The following is a 16500-nucleotide window of genomic DNA, read 5'->3' on the forward strand; positions in this document are numbered from 1 at the left end:
TGCATGATCTCACTACTGGTGCTGGATGCTCTGTACAAATGCTTCTCCTTCAGTGCACTATCAATGACAATGGCATTATCAATATTCACTTTGAGTTGCCTCCAAGGAAAGCTCATGAAGGCCTCTTCAGAGGCAACTTCTGTCCTTTGTCTTCTCTCAAGGAAGACTCAGCCTCTTGGAGCCATCCTGAAGTGCGTCATGTGGGAGGTTGGCGAGCTGCCTGCACCTCATTGCCTTCACTCAGATTTGAAGCTGTCACATTCTTTTCCTCTACCAAAATGTCAAAGACAATTTCCTCAGGGGACAGTGCACACACTTCATCATTCAAAACAAGACAACAGCTCATCCTCAACAGAAGGACCAAACCCTGAAGGAAGCAAACGGGGATTTGCGCTTTGAAAACGTGAAATCCACTTGGAGGAAATTGCTTGAATATTGATCAAAACTGGTGTTTGGTGGGAAAACTTGGAGTTTTTTCTATAATAATAGTTTTTTTAGTAATAGTTTTTAGTTTTTTTAGTTTTTATAGTAATAGTTTCTTTCTAATAATAGAGCTTCAGGGGCTTCAGTTTAAAATAAGAGGGCAGCAATAGTCTGAATAAATTACTGAGCAAACTCTTGAATAGTGAGGATGTTACCCTATCATAAAATACTGTCCTTAATTATCAGGAGAAAGAACTATTGGGTTAAAATTATGGGTTGTGAAGAATAAATTGCTAATAAAGTCAAGGAAACATAATAAAATTTAAATAGTTAAAATAAGTAGTTAAAATAAATAGTTAAATAAATAGTTAAATAAATAGTTAATATAGTTAAAAATAGTTAAATAGTTAAAATAGTTTAAAAAATAGTTAAAATAGTTAGTTAAAAAAATATAATTAAAAAACCCAATAGTTAAAAAAAAACCCAAACATAAAACACTAAAATCAACCAAAAGACAGAACAAAACCAACCAAAATCAGTCCTCCAAATTATCAACGTTTTGAGTGAAATAATAAGGTTGAAATCCAAAACAAAATATTTGGCCCCTGTTTAGAAGTGTCTTATGATTATTATTATGTTTTTATTATTACTATGTTTTTAAAAGAGTAGTGCAGTCATCTTGGGGCTTAATTTAGGTTGTAATAAGAAATTTTCAAGCTAGTCCTGCTGCAAAGCTGGGTGACTGGGTGACACTTTCACTCCTGTTCTTAAATGTAGACTATTTATTATTTTATTAAGTAGATTATTGAGGGTTTTTCCATACAAATTGTTGTCCTGAAGCCTGTGTCCACAGGAATCTATGTGTGTATATATTTAATATATATAAATATATACACACAAAAAAAGATTGTACTACCCATGTCAAAGCAGGGAAGCAGCAATAACCTGCTGATTTTTTTCTCAGTAGTTTGGATGATGAAGTGGGCAGACCAGGCTGTTGTCCAGCATTTTCTCTGGCTCATAATGAACTAAAGCAGCAAATTGAAGAAGTGGATAACACATTTCCTTGCTTGAAACTACTTAACACTTCATTAATTGCATGGTGTTCTGCCTCATTACTTCTCCTTACAAACCATTTTATCAGAATCTTACTAAGATTTCCTGTAGTTGATGTCCTGTTCTGAAAAGAGCAGGAAGATGTGAGCTTCCATCTTCAATTTTGTGAGAGATGTCCTTACATTTTTCTTTACTTTTCTGTCCAGATTTTTTGGTGTACACCTGTTTTCCCTATTTTTACCACAGGGCCTTAGGATCACTTTTCACTCTAATATCCACAACTTACATTAGAGGAAAAATTTCAGGTAGTTCTGCAGAAGTTCAGTGTGTGGGCAGGAGCCACTGACTAATTAAAGAGGCATCCTAATAATTGTTGCTGGCATTTAACTGTCCTGCTCAGCGTAGGCAGTAAATGGATGGCTCACAAAAGCACATTTTAATTTTCACTTTGCTTTCCAAGTGCATTATCCCTTTAATCCTTCATTACTTGGAGTTTTTTTGTAAATTAAATGGAATCTCTGCAGGCTCTGTGATTCACGTTTTGGGACAAATTTCAGTACTTAACAGGGGGAAAGTTGGCATAGGTCTTCCAAGGCATCTTGAGGTTTATTCAAGGTTATTTATTCAAGGTTGTTTTGTAAATGAAAGCATGTTTCTTGGCAGTCAGCCATACAGAATCTTCCTTCACTGTCTAAGACATGGATTCCAGCTTATCAAATGATTCCTGCTCCAAGCATTAATTGATTTTCTCTGTGATGAGTGACTGCTTTCTGACTAAACTTTATCACCTGTTTAGAAGGCAGAGTGATACCAGTTGTCTGTAAAATACTATTTTCTCTGTGTTAAGTCTGTGTAGAGTCGACCATCTCCTATCTCCTGGGGACATTTTTGCATCACTAGTGTTGGCATCAGAATTACTGGCAGAGGACACCGTGCTGCTGTTCCATGAAGGGATCTGACTGAAAGACTGAAATCAAGAAAACACACTCTGCTTTTTAAAAATTACATTCTGCCTGGATGTTTGAGGAGCTATTACACTTTCAGAGTCCAGCAGTATCAGGCACAGAAACACAGAAACAAAAAACTTCCCGCTGACTCCCGCGCAGCATCCCCGCTGCCCGGCCCGAAAGGTGCGGAGGGTCAGGAGAAGCCGTGAGGGGACGGGCGGGATCGGGCAGCACAAACCTCCGGGTGAATCCGAAAGCAGCGGGGCTGAAGGTGACCCCACGGCGGGTCCCGACGGGATGAGAGACGCGTGAGGGAGCGGGGGCACCCACAGTGCCCACTCGCGGGGGCACACGCGGTGCCCACTCGCGGGGAGGTGCTCGGCCAGGCAGACTCAGCCCCCGCGGCTCCCCGGGGCCAATCCCCGAGGGACTCGGGGGCATCCCGGGGCATGGCGGAGCTCGGAGTCCGCTCAGGAAGGTTTTGGATGCGGTCCCGCCTGACAGGGTGCTGCGTGGTCCAGCGTGGGTGACACCCTCCCGTGCTGGATGCGGGACCGGGTGCGGGAGAGCCGCCAGCGAAGCCCTTCCCCATGGCTACTCTGCGGTTACGTGGCTGGCACGGAGCTGCTCCCTATGGTCCTGAGCCCCTCAGCAAGCACCCAGGTGACACCCACAGCCGCAGGCAGCAGCTGTGTCCAGCGGGGCTGCCTGAAGCCCCAAGGGCCCTTTCAGCAGCTCCGTCCGCCCCTCACAACATTGAAGTTTCTTTTTCCCGCCCCCCGCGGGCGTTTTCTGAGAGCCGGGGGGAGCGGAGACCTCGCCGAGACGTTTCGGGTCGGTACAATGACTCCGTTCAGCGCTCCGGACAAGGGGGGACGGGGAGCAGCGCGTAGCGGAGCTCCGCACCCCGCGTTTCCGCCGCTGCGGGAAGGTGACGCCGTCCCGGGGGCGGTCTGGGGAGCGAGCGGGAGGCGGGCGGAGGGGTTTGCAAAGGGAGAAGGGCGAGGGGTGACCGCGCGGGGGCGAGGCCGCACGGAGTCCTGCGAGCCCCGGCTGAGGTGAGTGAGTGCTGCCCGCCCGCGCTGCGCACAGCCCCGGGGGAGGCCGGGGACGAGGTCTGGGGCTCGGGATCCGTCTCCCCGCGGTCGCCCGGGGGTGCGGCGGGCCCGAGGCTTCAGCGGAGGTTTCAGGGCCCGGCGGAGGCGCGGTCGATCCTCCTTGGTGTCTGCCCGCTCGCCGCGGGCCTGCTCCGGTCTCTGAAATCCTGGTTGGGTTGAATGTCGTAGCGTCCTAAAACACTGCAGGACGTGGGCTTGCAAGCGGACTGTTAGCAGTCGCCTCCGGGAGGGAGCGGTTTGGTCTGGGCGGTGAAGGGCGGGATGCGTGCAGCACAACCTTCCCGGGGCTCCAGGGAGGCACCATCTTGGGAAGCCTGCGCGCACGTAGCGGTGTCGGGTTCGCGTCCGGGGCAGTGTCCGGGGCCGTGTCCGGGGCCTTGAGGAGCAAATGGAAGGGGTTTATGTACTGAGCACAGGTAGATTGTTAAATAAAGAGATTGTTAAAGCTCAATTGCTCGGTTCTGCCTTCTGGGAAAAGCCTCGTCCTGGTAGCTCGTACACCGTGACAGCTCTGATCATCTGAATGTGTCAGTGTCCAAGGACAGTCTGTGTGTTTGCATCTAAAGAACTAATGAAAAAAGGATACAGACTGTGGTCTGGAGCATTCTGAAATAAAAAAGCAGTATTTCTGCATTGTCAGTCAGGTGTTTTTTGCTGAGTTAAATTCATACAGAAGTTAATTTTGCAGAATCAAGGTGTACCTTCAGGGTGAATTATAAATAAGCTCCAAGTTGTTCAGACACCCGTGATTTCAGTGTATTTGTGCAGTTGGTCTTGCTTTGACAGGACTCAAAGCTGCCCTAAAAGGAGGATTTGATATGATGAGTTAGTTGCATGCAGGATCTTCTGCTGTATGTTACTGCATTTGAAATGAACCTGAAAATAGATGAAGCAGGACGAAGGGATGGTTTTCTTTTGTGTAGGAAACTAAACATGGATTTCATTTTATTAAGAGCTCCCAGGTGCTATGTGCATGTCTGAATGGGAAGTCCCTACAAAGTTAAAAATTATTGTCTCAGAGTGGATGACTTGTGAAATGCTTTCTTGTACCACAGATGCTTTCACAGACTTCTCTCAGACAGCAGGAGTTTTTATGTGTTTTACATGATATAATTAATGTTACTTTAACCTAACCTTCAAATGGAAACGTGGCAATTTCACCTGAACTTGAATGTAGGAAAAAAAAAAGTTTTAAGCCTTGTATTTTCCATTTGCTAAATTTTATGGCCTGCTTCCCCATCACGTATATGCATACATGTTCCTTCCCCATAGAATTGTGAAATACCCAGAAAATCTATTGCTTCGTATTTGCAGGGGCACTGATCAAGTTATTTTAAGTCACAGGAAACTCTTCATGGAGCTGTGCTGTGTGGAAACTAAATACCAGACATGAGGTCAAAGCTCATGCAAACCTTTATAAACACTGCCCCGGGCAGGAGTCAGTAGTAGGGTATGTGAGGGTGTGCAAACTAAAACCAACTCTGCCACCCACCTTTAGCCCTTCTCTCTGGCAGACTTAAGTCTTCTAGAGAAGTTTTCATTAGGCTGCTGCTTCAGGTGCTGATGGGCTTTGACTCCCACTGCATAGATGTCTTAGTCCCTTATTACCATAATGCATTCTTAGTAAAAAGCTCTTTAGTTAAATGGGATTTTTGTCAATATTAGTTAGAACTAGTGGACCATTTTGAGGTGGCTAAATGAAAGATAATGAAAAAATGCAAATTACTTACTGTTAAATGTCACTGTTAGGAAGGATTGGTACTAGGGGATTTGCCTTCTAACCATGCTGTCTCTTGTACCTCCCTCAGCTGCTCCCTCCTCAATTATCTCACCTAAAAGCAAGCAACTTCTCAAGATATGGCCTCAAAAAGAGCATTGGTGATTCTGGCAAAAGGGGCAGAGGAAATGGAAACTGTAATCCCCACTGATGTTATGAGAAGAGCTGGGGTGAGTGTGCAGATAATGAAAAATCTTTTGTGAGTGCTTGGTCAAAGGATAATCTTTGCCTCAAGCTGATGTTCACTGCTAGGAGTTCAAGGTATGATCTGTTGTATGAGGTAAAAATTTATCTGTGCATTCTTACTGGTTAGCAAATATTTATGCCATGCCCCAGACAAGCAGGCATGATACCTGGTGCTTGTGGAAAAGAAAAAAAAACTTTCAAAATACAAGCCTAATGTAGACCAGAGTGGGTGTTTCAAGTAAATCTTACTGTGTTGTAAAATGTGGCTACTCCCATGCATTGCCCCTGTGCTCAGCCCTGGTGAGGCCACAGCTTGAGTCCTGTGTCCAGTTCTGGGCCCCTCAGTTCAAGGAGATTGAGGTGCTGGAGCAGGTCCAGAGAAGAGCAAGGAGGCTGTGAAGGGATCCAGCAGAATTCCTGTGAGGAAGGGCTGAGGGAGCTGGGGGTGTTGAGGCTGGAGAAGAGGAGGCTCAGGGGAGACCTCATCACTCTCTCCAACTCCCTGAAAGGAGGTTGGAGCCAGGGGGGGGTTGGGCTCTTTTCCCAGGCAACTCTCAGCAAGACAAGAGGGCAGGGTCTCAAGTTGTGCCAGGGGAGGTTTAGGTTGGAGATGAGAAAGAATTTCTTTCTGGAGAGGGTGATCAGGCATTGGAATGGGCTGCCCAGGGAAGTAGTGGATTCTCCGTGTCTGGAGAGATTTCCAAAGAGCCTGGATGTGGCACTGAGTGCCATGGGCTGGGAACCACGGGGGGAGTGGAGCAAGGGTTGGACTTGATGATCTCTGAGGTCCCTTCCAACCCAGCCCATTCTAGGATTCTATGATAGTGACAGGAAGGGATTGTTTTGTGGGAATCTGAACAGCTCAGTATGATCCAGCTCATGACATTACATGGCTTTTCTTGAGCTACTTAAAAAAATACTGTCATTAAGTAGAATTCTGTCTGGTAGAATTCCTCATGCTGTTTGTTACTTTTGCAGCTGTAGAGGTCCAGAGCGTTATCATCTGATTAGGTACAAAAATGAGATTTTAAAGAAATACACCAACTTCACTTGTATATAAATAACTAAAGTAAAAATTACTTTATCACACAACTTCTAAGTTAAGAATTTTTTCTTAATATCCAACCTAAACCTCCCCTGATTCCATTAATGGTTTCCCCACTTTGGCTGCCCTAAGAAGCCCAAACTTGGCTCTGCTACACACATCTACACCATGATCACCAAGCATCTAAAAATTAAAGGAGAACACAGAACATGCTTTCAGGTTGCTTCAGAGTGGCCTAAGCTTACAGAGAGACTTTATTTACCTGATCTTAACTGCTTACATCTTGCCCTGGTCTTGTCAGGTTTCAGGAGTGCTTTGCTTATTCTGTGTACTACAGAACTAAGAAGAAATATGCCCTAAGTTCTTGATTGGTAATGATACATTTATTCTTCTCTTAGATCAAGGTGACTGTTGCTGGCCTAACAGGGAAAGAACCTGTGCAGTGCAGTCGAGATGTCTTCATTTGTCCTGATGCCAGCCTTGAAGATGCCCGAAAAGAGGTTGGTCATCACTCTGCTCTGATATAGTGACAAATGCAGCTTTCTCACAGTTTGAGAGGTGAATTTTGGAATCTTATAATTCCTTTAGAAATATGTCTCGTGTGAATTACAGAACTGCATTGCTCCTCCTCAGTGCTGTCCTGCTTCATAGCATGCTCAGGTCAGCCTGATTTCTTAATTCTGCAGGTGTTTGGTTTTGCATCAAACATACAGCTCTATTTTGTGTGCTAGTTGGCCAACAAAATTCCCTGATTTTGAACAACTCAAAAGTTCTTGATGGGAAGCTAAACAGTGCTGTAGTCAGACCTGCAGAGTTAGGTTGGAACAAAATCCCTTGTCCTTAAAATGCAAGAGCTGCCATTTGCCTCCTGAAGCTCCTAAATGTGCTTGGCTTAAGAGTTAGTTCTGTGACAGACTCTATTAATAATAGTTTTCCTATTCCTGGACTAGGAAACAGGATTTTGTTCCATAATTTGAACTAGTTCTCTGACCATAAAGTGCTGTTCAGTGGAAGATAAGGTAGATGCCTTTGCTTCTCACCCATCCAACAGCATTTAAGCAGTGTCTTAGTCCCTTATTACCATAATGCATTCTTAGTAAAGAGCTCTTTAGTTAAATGAGATTTTTCTCAACATTAAGCACTCAGCAGTGTTATGTACAAACCAGCCTCTGCTCAGCAGAACAATTTTCATTTTTGTTTAGGGGCCTTATGATGTCGTGGTCTTGCCTGGTGGTAACCTTGGAGCTCAAAACTTGTCAGAGGTAAAGTTCTGGTATCTTAAAGATTATGAGCATCCTCATGAGTAGTGGGTGGTCCACACTTGCTCGGGAATCCTGCAAATTCAATTCAGCATCTGAAAATATTGTTTCACTCAGAAAATAAAACTCATTGTTAAGTGTCTTAAGTCTTTTTGTGGATTTGTAGGTGAGACAACTTCTTGGGACTTGGGTACCTAGTTAAGCACCATAAAAATGGAAGGGTGCTCTGTATTGTGGGAAAATCTCTGGTTGTAATTGTATGAAGATGAAAAAGTTGCAAATGAAAATTTAATTCCATTAAATATAAAACAGGCCAAACCCACAGAGGATCCTGTCACTGGTGCAAAGCTGTTTTAGTGGTAGTATAAATACCTTGTGGAAAGCAGGTGGACAAACAAGTAGATCTCTCAGATAGGTGTGGATTAACCAGCTTTTATCTGCCAAGGATGTCCATGCACTTCCTTCTGATTTCCTTAGGGACAGGCTGGAGAGCTATCAGCTGGGGTTTGTTGTAAAACTGATGATTTTTGCAGTAGAAAAATATTTCAGCTGTGCTTCAAATAACCAACCCCAAACAATGACTTGTGATTTGGTTCCTTCATACAGTCTGCTGCTGTGAAAGACATTCTGAAGGACCAGGAAAGCAGAAAGGGCCTGATTGCTGCTATATGTGCAGGTGGGTTAACAAGATGTCTTGCTTTGTAAAGCATGTGAATATTTTGAAGGGGCATGCACACAGTTTCTTGGTTTAGAAATTTGTGTTGTAATTTAGTAGCAGGGTTTTTTAATCTACACACACCTGTCAAGATTTGAATTGTTTGTAAATGTAATAGAATCATAGAATCATAGGATTGGCTGGGTTGGAAGGGACCTCAGAGATCATCAAGTCCAACCCTTGATCCACTCCCCCCGTGGTTCCCAGCCCATGGCACTCAGTGCCACATCCAGGCTCTTTGGAAATCTCTCCAGACACGGAGAATCCACTACTTCCCTGGGCAGCCCATTCCAATGCCTGATCACCCTCTCCAGAAAGAAATTCTTTCTCATCTCCAACCTAAACCTCCCCTGGCACAACTTGAGACCCTGCCCTCTTGTCTTGCTGAGAGTTGCCTGGGAAAAGAGCCCAACCCCCCCTGGCTCCAGCCTCCTTTCAGGGAGTTGCAGAGAGTGATGAGGTCTCCCCTGAGCCTCCTCTTCTCCAGCCTCAACACCCCCAGCTCCCTCAGCCCTTCCTCACAGCAATTCTGCTGGATCCCTTCACAGCCTCCTTGCTCTTCTCTGGACCTGCTCCAGCACCTCAATCTCCTTCCTGAGCTGAGGGGCCCAGAACTGGACACAGGACTCAAGCTGTGGCCTCCCCAGAGCTGAGCACAGGGGCAGAATCCCTTCCCTGGACCTGCTGGCCACGCTGTTCCTGAGCCAGCCCAGGATGCCATTGGCCTTCTTGGCCACCTGGGCACACTGCTGGCTCATGTTCAGCTTCCTGGCAATCCAGACTCCCAGCTCCCTTTCTGCCACTCTGTGTCCAGCCTGGAGCTCCCCATGGGGTTGTTGTGGCCAAAGTGCAGGACCCGGCACTTGGAATGTTGAACCTCATCCCATTGGAATCAGCCCAACTCTCCAGTCTGTCCAGGTCCCTCTGCAGAGCCCTCCTGCCTTCCAGCTGAAATAGCAGAGGACTGTCTGAAATACTGTGAACACTTCCCCTGCAGCAAGTTCTGCATGGGACTCAGTCCTTCCCAATCAGTTTTGTTAACTGTCTTTAAAATAAAAAGTGAAAGGTAACATGCTAGGAGTTTTTAATACAACATCTTTGCTTTTTTTGGTGATCTTTGTGTGAGATAAAGGTGACATCAGTTTTATAAAAAGTAACCTCCCCACAGAGAGCTTTGGCCTCTGTGCCTGAACATGGGTTCTTAAAAGTGCTTGTAGCAGAAAACAGTTTCCTCAGTGGTGTAACTTTGTGTCCTCACAGGTCCTACTGCCCTTCTGGCACATCAGATAGGGTTTGGAAGCAAAGTCACAACACATCCTTTGGCCAAAGATAAAATGATGAATGGAGGTATGTAATCACTGCTCTGAGTTTCTTTCTAAACCCTTCTCAGAATGATTTTTTTTTTAGCCAAACCCTTGATTTAAAGAAAAAACAGCTTTTGTATCTTACTTTGTGTCTCTGAATTTCAGTAATACTTTCCTGAATAATCAAAATTCAACTGAATATGCTAAGACTCTATTTCTTAGTTTGTTTAGCCTGAAAAGAAAGGGCTGTATTGACATTTTCATCCATGAAGAAAATATGCTGCTGCTGTAGTGCTAGGACAACTTTTCCCCTTATCCTCCTGAGGCTGAGACATCTCTTGTCCTTTTGATTCTTTGCCTTAGTGGTTCCAACATCAAACCCCAGCAGCACCTTTCCTGCTCTCCCATGAGTGGTGCTTTGGTGCTGTGAGCAGCTGATGGGTCCACATTTCTCTGTCAGACCTAAAGGAAGTGATGGTCATTCTGTGAACACAGAATCATGGAATCACAGAATCATCTGGGTTGGAAAGGACCTCTGGGATTAGCAACTCCAACCCTTGATCTACTGCCACTGTGGTTTCCAGCCCATGGCACTCAGTGCCACATTCAGTCCCTTCTTAAAAACCTCCAGGGATGGAGAATCCACCCCCTCCCTGGGCAGCCCATCCAATGCCTGATCACCTTCTCTGGAAAGAATTTTTTCCTAATATCCAACCTAAAATTTTCCTAATAATTTAACTATAACTTCCTAAATAATTTTCCTAATATCCAACCTAACCCTCCCCTGGCAGAGCTCAGGACTATAACACCAGACATAACCAAGTCTGAAAGTGAGCAGGAGGTGGCAGGGTTCCTCTAGTTTCATGTGCATGCATTTGGAAAGAAGAACATTGTGAGCAGCTGCACAGGAACAGTCTTAACTTCCAAAAGTGACCTCACAGGAACTGACAGGAACAGCGAGTGCTCCTTGATGAGCTCCTAGAACCAGAGGGGCATTCCCATTCCATATGAATACCCTTTTCCTCCCTGAAGACTTCAGGCAGTGATGAACCTCTTGGTTTCTGACTGGCTCCACAGAGCCTGAGGTGGGGCAGGACCCACACAGATGGTTGAGGTGCCCTCTGTGGAGCCAGAGCCCCCACTCTGCAGGTGCTGCAGCCTTCAAGCAGCTGTGCCCTGAGACAGGCAGGGCTGTGGGCACTGTGCTGCAGACTGACTCTCTCTCTGTTGTGTGTCCCCCCCAAGCACACTACAGCTACTCCGAGAACCGTGTGGAGAAAGATGGGAACATCCTCACCAGCCGTGGCCCTGGGACCAGCTTTGAGTTTGGTTTGGCCATTGTTGAAACACTGATGGGGAAGGAAGTGGCTGAACAGGTGAAGGCACCCCTAGTACTGTGAAATTCTGGTGTGGGACAAGGGTTAGGGCAATTCTGGATGGAGAGTCTTGTCCTTTGTAAAATAACTGCAAGATGCACTGTTGTAAATGCAATTTAATTGTGGGTGAAATGAGCAACTGTACACCTAAAGTAGGATACCTTGACAAACCATTGGTCTTTATTTCTGGGAAAAAAGATCCTTTTAGAAAAAAGCTTCATCACGAAAAATCAGCCAGCATCTAAGACTCTCAGCTCTTGGTTGGCACTTAAAAAACACATGAGAAAATGTTTGCTGAGTAAATAAAACTGAGGCAACTCTGCTTGTGTGGTTTTTCTTTGTCTGTTTTCTCTCAACCCAGACGTGAAACGTTTTTACCCCTATGGTTAAAATATGCATCATTAAGAACAACTTCTGCTTCCATAGTTCTGAAGTATGAGCTGCAACAAGAATGTCAAGCACTGGAGCAAGCTCTCTAGGGAAGTGATCATGGCCCAAACCTGCTGATGTTCAAAAAGTATTTTAACAATGCTCTTAGATACAGGGTTTAACTTTTACTTGTGCAGAGTTAGGAGTTAGACTTGATGACACTCATGGATCTCTTCCAACTCAGGATATTCTGTGATCCTACAACATATATTAATTAACTTTTAACTTAAAATTCATTGAAACAATATTTAGTTTCCTGTATACAAACAAGGCAAATAACTACCACTAATTCTAAGACAGCATGGGATAATATTAAAAGGGGGAATATTCTCTCCCCTGTCAAGCACCCTGGAGTTTCTGTAGCCAGCAGGTTGTCTGTGATACCTTTGGAATTTGTCTTCTACCTTAAATGATTGCAGATCCATTGGGCTATGTAGCCAGCTAATATTCAGCATAAAGCAGAAGTTTGGACCTGGTAGCTCCTCCCCAGTATCAATATTTGCTTCTGCTTCCTGTAGACTGGAGCTTGGCACAAGCTTGGCTTAAAGTGGCCATGTGTCAGTTTAGAGGAGTTGCTGGACAGTTCTCTGGAGGAAGTGGTGAAGCTGTATCCCCAGGAGAATTATGAATTTGGGATCAATTTTTTGTCGTTGTTACCTTTTTTTTTTTTTTTTTACCAAATAACTGCTGTCATTAGTTCTGTCAGCAGTCACCTACAAGATGGCATCTCACTGGGCTGTGAAATTGCCACAGTATTTGAAGACCTGGTTCTGCATACATCTAAGTGCACTGTCTGCAGTTTGGAAAATTACTGCATGGATGCCTTTGTGATTGCTTATTTTAATGGGAAACAAGCTCAATTACTGTGTTTTGGTAATGAAATACAGAGGTGCTTTTGCAAATGTAGAATTAAGAAATGTCTCTGCATTGTTAGAATCTACTGGAAGAACTGCTTTAGCTGTATATTCCACCTCTAATTTGTTTAGGAAATCTTTCATATGCTTCTCTAGCTTTGAAATGTGCTCAAGATATGCAGAAATTTGTAATCTGTATTAGATTGGGCATGTTTGTTCATTAAATCTGCATGTCTAACTGGTATTGCCATGCAGATGTAAACCAAGTGATGGAAAGATCCTTTGTCCTAGAATCTGGAATAATCACTTGGTTTGTAAATGGGCATGATTCAGAATACAGGAAAAGCTGTGCATTTCTGGGCTGGAGCACTGCATTATATAACATGAGAAGGAAAATATTTCCATGCTTGTATTATATTCAGGCTTCCTGAAGTCTTTTCATATAAGGCACTAATGAAGCAGTCAGTAATTTAATTAGACATTTTTCTTCTTTATTCTAAGGCTGAGAGAGTTCAGTTTACAGAAATGAGGTATTCATTGTGTACATTTGGGTTTTCCCACTCTTATTAAAGTAGTAACAGGAAAAGCACTTAGTAAAATAAGCCTAGAGCCCATTAATGTATCTGGTTAACTTGCATATTCTTTCATTGCATTCAGCAAAAAGGAGTTGGTTAATGAAATGTGGTAATGCTGCTTGCATCACAGATTCCTTCATAAAGCTGACCCTGTTCTCAACCTTTTACATTGCAGATGTCCAACAAATCTGAATTTCCATGGTTCTCTGTTTCTGCCAAGGTGTCATTAACTCACTCCTGAAGTTAGGGGAGCTGTAGCAACTAAAATTATGCTGATTTTCCTTTTAGGGTAAGTGCTAAGAAGGAATTTGCTGATCTGAGAAAAAAAGGCCTTCCAGTTTGTGAAAATGCTTTTTTCTTCTCTCCATCTCTGTTTAATAGAGAGGTTCTCTAGCAGTTACAATCTCTTCTCCTAAAACCCCCTTCATCTGCTGCTGAAAGATGAAATGTACTTTTCTGATGAGTGCCAGAAACTTTGTGCCCTTTTATTATTAGCAAGATTTAGGTTTTGAGCCAGTGGTAACAAGAGCTTTGCTGTCACAGAACTTAGTTTTAAATGAGGGGAGTGCATCCCCTCTTTAGCTCTCACTTCATGTTCTGTTCCCTGACAGCTGGAGGGTTTGGTGGGGTTGTGTTTTCTTGCTGAGAAAGTAGTCAGCATCTGCTGTATTCCTTGTATCACCTCTCAAGGATATTTTGGGTTGGTTTTTTTTCTCTTGATTCTGGTTGTTTGTAGGCTTGAAAGTGAGCTCTTAGTGAAGTGAGAAGTGTTGTAGGCATGTACACCAGTGCAGTGAAACTTGCAGTGCTGGAAAATACTTCAGAATGAAGGAACTTCAAAATGAAGAAGCAGCTCTAAACTAGAAGAAAAGACAGGATGTGGAGAGTGAGCAATCTGCCTTTGCTGCAGGAAAATTTCTTTCCAAAAAGGGAAAAGCAAGTGCATGGCACAGTACCCTAGGCAGGCACAAATCCTAGCTTGAGAATACATCCCTCTGAGCAGCACAGGAAGGATGCTCTTCTGGAGAAAGAAAAGTATTACTTTTCAAACAGGCAGAGGCAAACACAACCCTAACGGATGCAAAACAGCCTCCACATTGGTACTTGGAGCTGTAGAAGTACAGAAGGGAACATGTTTCATCCAGTAATTACAAGCTTTTGACAGCTCCCTAGCCATGTGGAATATGCATCCTAGTTGGTATGACCTAACTACAAGGTGTGAAACCCACAGTGACTGTCAGAGCAAAGAATGGTTACTTAATGGGGGTATTTTGTTTGTTCTTTCAACAAAAAGGTGGATAGTGATATAAGCAAGGATCCCAAAATGATAAACGATAGAGAGCTGTCATCCCAGCTGCCTGGATGACACATGGGTTGGAAAGATAGGAACATAGCAAGGAAGTAGGGAAGTGCCAACTACAGAAAGAATTATCAGGACTGTATCTGTACCATCAATCCATGCTCACATGCTCCTCCAGAAAAAAAGGATTCACTGCTGCTACATGGAGACTACATTTTAGTAGGATATGGGATGCAGTGAAAACTAAGCAACAAAACACTGAATGGATTAATAAGTCGTTGCCTAAATTTATAGATAATATTTTAGCTTGTTTAGAATGTCTGTAGGCAGAATGTCCTACTGAAATGCAGTATGAAAAAAAGCAAAATACATCCAGTGAAAGCCAAGCAGGCCCCAGCACAGATGTGCTACCTGCTCCCCAGGCTGGCAGCTTCCTCTGCTAACATTTCCTAGCTCTGAACTTTAATGGAGATTCTGTTTTTCTTGCAGCACAGCAGGAAGTTAAAAGGTTGTCCTGGTTTGGGCCAGGGTAAAACTAATTTTGTTTCTTGTAATTTGACTTCTTGCTAAGTCTGTTCCAAGTAGCTGTGCTTCCAGGTAAGAACAGCAAAAAGGGAGAGGACATGTCTGCTGGAATAATTTATCTGGTCAACCTCTTCCTGCCATCTCAAGAAGCTTTCAGGGAGGGGGATAGGAATGGATCCAGAGGACTTTAACAAGTGGATCAGTAGCTAGGGGACTGGGTTGTCTTTTTCTGGCAGCACTTTGGGAAACAGAGCTAACACAGGTGATAGGCTTCAGAGGCAGGTTCAGACTTGTAAAACTTCCATCTTATTTTTCTGGTAACTGTTCCTGTGTATTGTCAAGATGTGCTGAGGACTCCACTGGGTGGCACAGCAGTCCAGTTTACAGTGCTCTGTGTGGCTCTAGAGCTTTGGTGCTTTCTACAAAACTTCTGTGTGCCAGAAGGTGCCACTGATTGAGCTTCAGTGAAGCACTGAGAGAAGTACTCAGGCTTCTTCTTCTTTTGCCTGACTTTGTTGAAAAACTTGTAAGTATACCCTCTGTAGAAATGTAAATAATTCCTCCCTATGTAGGGTTTATGGCTTTTCAAGTCTTGTAGATATTTATGTACCTTCAACAGTTTTGTTCAAGGTTATTCAAGGTAGAGGGAGGAAGAAGTAAAGTTCTCTGAGGATCTCATGCAAACACTCCTATCTTAAAGTATGGACTTCTGTCTGGAGAGAGATGTGTAACACTGCTGACACTGACATTTTCCTCAGCTGCTGAAGTTTCCCTGCAGGATTAGGAACATGATGATGTACTAAGAAATGTGAGAGCTGCTGTCAGGCTCCGAAGATGGCACATGGTGGCACTGCCTGCAGCCATATCCATTCCTGGGAAAGCAGGGAGGCTGTGGCAGTGACAGAGTTCAGCCTGTGCACAGCCAACCCCCTGGCCTCCCACCTGCCTTAAACCATTTAACTTGAAGGGAGGAGCTTACCAGCTCATCCTCCCTTTTGTCTTCAGGACCCCCTTACAGTTCTCAATTGCTTAAACTGTAAGGGGGATGCAGGAAAACTTTTCTTGAATAACTTTTCAACACAAGAGATGACAAATTGAGCCACAAAGTGCAATCTAATATGACTGGAGTCTCTGGTTTCCTCTGGACCTTGTGTAACAGCCTGGGAATGACAACACAGAGATTGCAAGGCAGGGAGTAACCTTGCAAAGGTCCAGTTGCTCTTTGCTTGTGTCTTCCTTGCACTTTGCCTTTCACACTGGGTCCTAGTGGGAAACCCTGGAGCTGGTGAAGCTCCGTGAGAGTTTTGCACTTTAAAAGTGCAAAATGGATGAAGCTGGTTGGCAGCTGGGCACTCAGTGGTGCTGACCCCACCCTCAACCTTGTCAGCATAATTAACACCTTAACAAAAGTTAAGTATTTAAGGTAGCAGGAAGATGGTTCTGACCTGGGTGGGTGGCAGCAGTGGCTCATTCTTCTGGAGAGACCCTGAGGCTGTGTGGAGGATTTTACCCTGATCCTTGTAGGATTTTATCCTGATGACTTCATGTGCAGTGGTGAGCATCCTTGAGCAGCTTCAGGGGGGTGGTGGTGGGGCATGGCTTCTCCAGTGT

At 44.3% G+C, this 16500-nt stretch overlaps 2 protein-coding genes across 3 annotated transcripts in view; one reads left to right on the plus strand and one right to left on the minus strand.

The window, feature by feature from the left end:
- Positions 1–3038, minus strand: part of UTS2 (urotensin 2) — a 7599-nt gene extending 4561 nt beyond the window's left edge. Inside the window, exon 1 of the mRNA XM_030463890.1 lies at positions 2665–3038. Within this exon, the coding sequence (XP_030319750.1) occupies positions 2665–3018 (354 nt within the window). The 5' untranslated portion in view covers positions 3019–3038. The remainder of the gene's footprint in view (positions 1–2664) is intronic.
- Positions 3039–3371: 333 nt separating this feature from the next.
- On the plus strand, positions 3372–11528 carry PARK7 (Parkinsonism associated deglycase). 2 transcript variants are annotated; one of them, XM_030463888.1, is made up of 7 exons: positions 3372–3484; positions 5353–5491; positions 6951–7052; positions 7755–7814; positions 8418–8487; positions 9787–9873; positions 11076–11528. In XM_030463888.1, the coding sequence occupies exons 2-7, from the start codon at positions 5402–5404 to the stop codon at positions 11228–11230; spliced, it is 564 nt and encodes a 187-aa protein (XP_030319748.1). In that variant the 5' UTR covers positions 3372–3484; positions 5353–5401; the 3' UTR covers positions 11231–11528. The 2 variants fall into 2 exon arrangements, with proteins under 2 accessions (XP_030319748.1, XP_030319749.1); XM_030463889.1 differs by lacking the exon at positions 3372–3484 and adding an exon at positions 5077–5101.
- The last annotated feature ends 4972 nt before the right edge of the window (positions 11529–16500 follow it).

This window comes from Calypte anna, chromosome 21, assembly GCF_003957555.1.
Source record: "Calypte anna isolate BGI_N300 chromosome 21, bCalAnn1_v1.p, whole genome shotgun sequence".
Taxonomy (NCBI): domain Eukaryota; kingdom Metazoa; phylum Chordata; class Aves; order Apodiformes; family Trochilidae; genus Calypte; species Calypte anna.

Bases quoted from the DNA above. Each gene is read 5' to 3' on its own strand.
- PARK7 (XM_030463888.1), top strand. From the start codon at position 5,402: ATGGCCTCAAAAAGAGCATTGGTGATTCTGGCAAAAGGGGCAGAGGAA. The intron at 7,815-8,417 runs GTAAAGTTCTGG...TCCTTCATACAG, and splicing joins GAGCTCAAAACTTGTCAGAG to TCTGCTGCTGTGAAAGACAT. The intron at 9,874-11,075 runs GTATGTAATCAC...GTCCCCCCCAAG, and splicing joins AGATAAAATGATGAATGGAG to CACACTACAGCTACTCCGAG.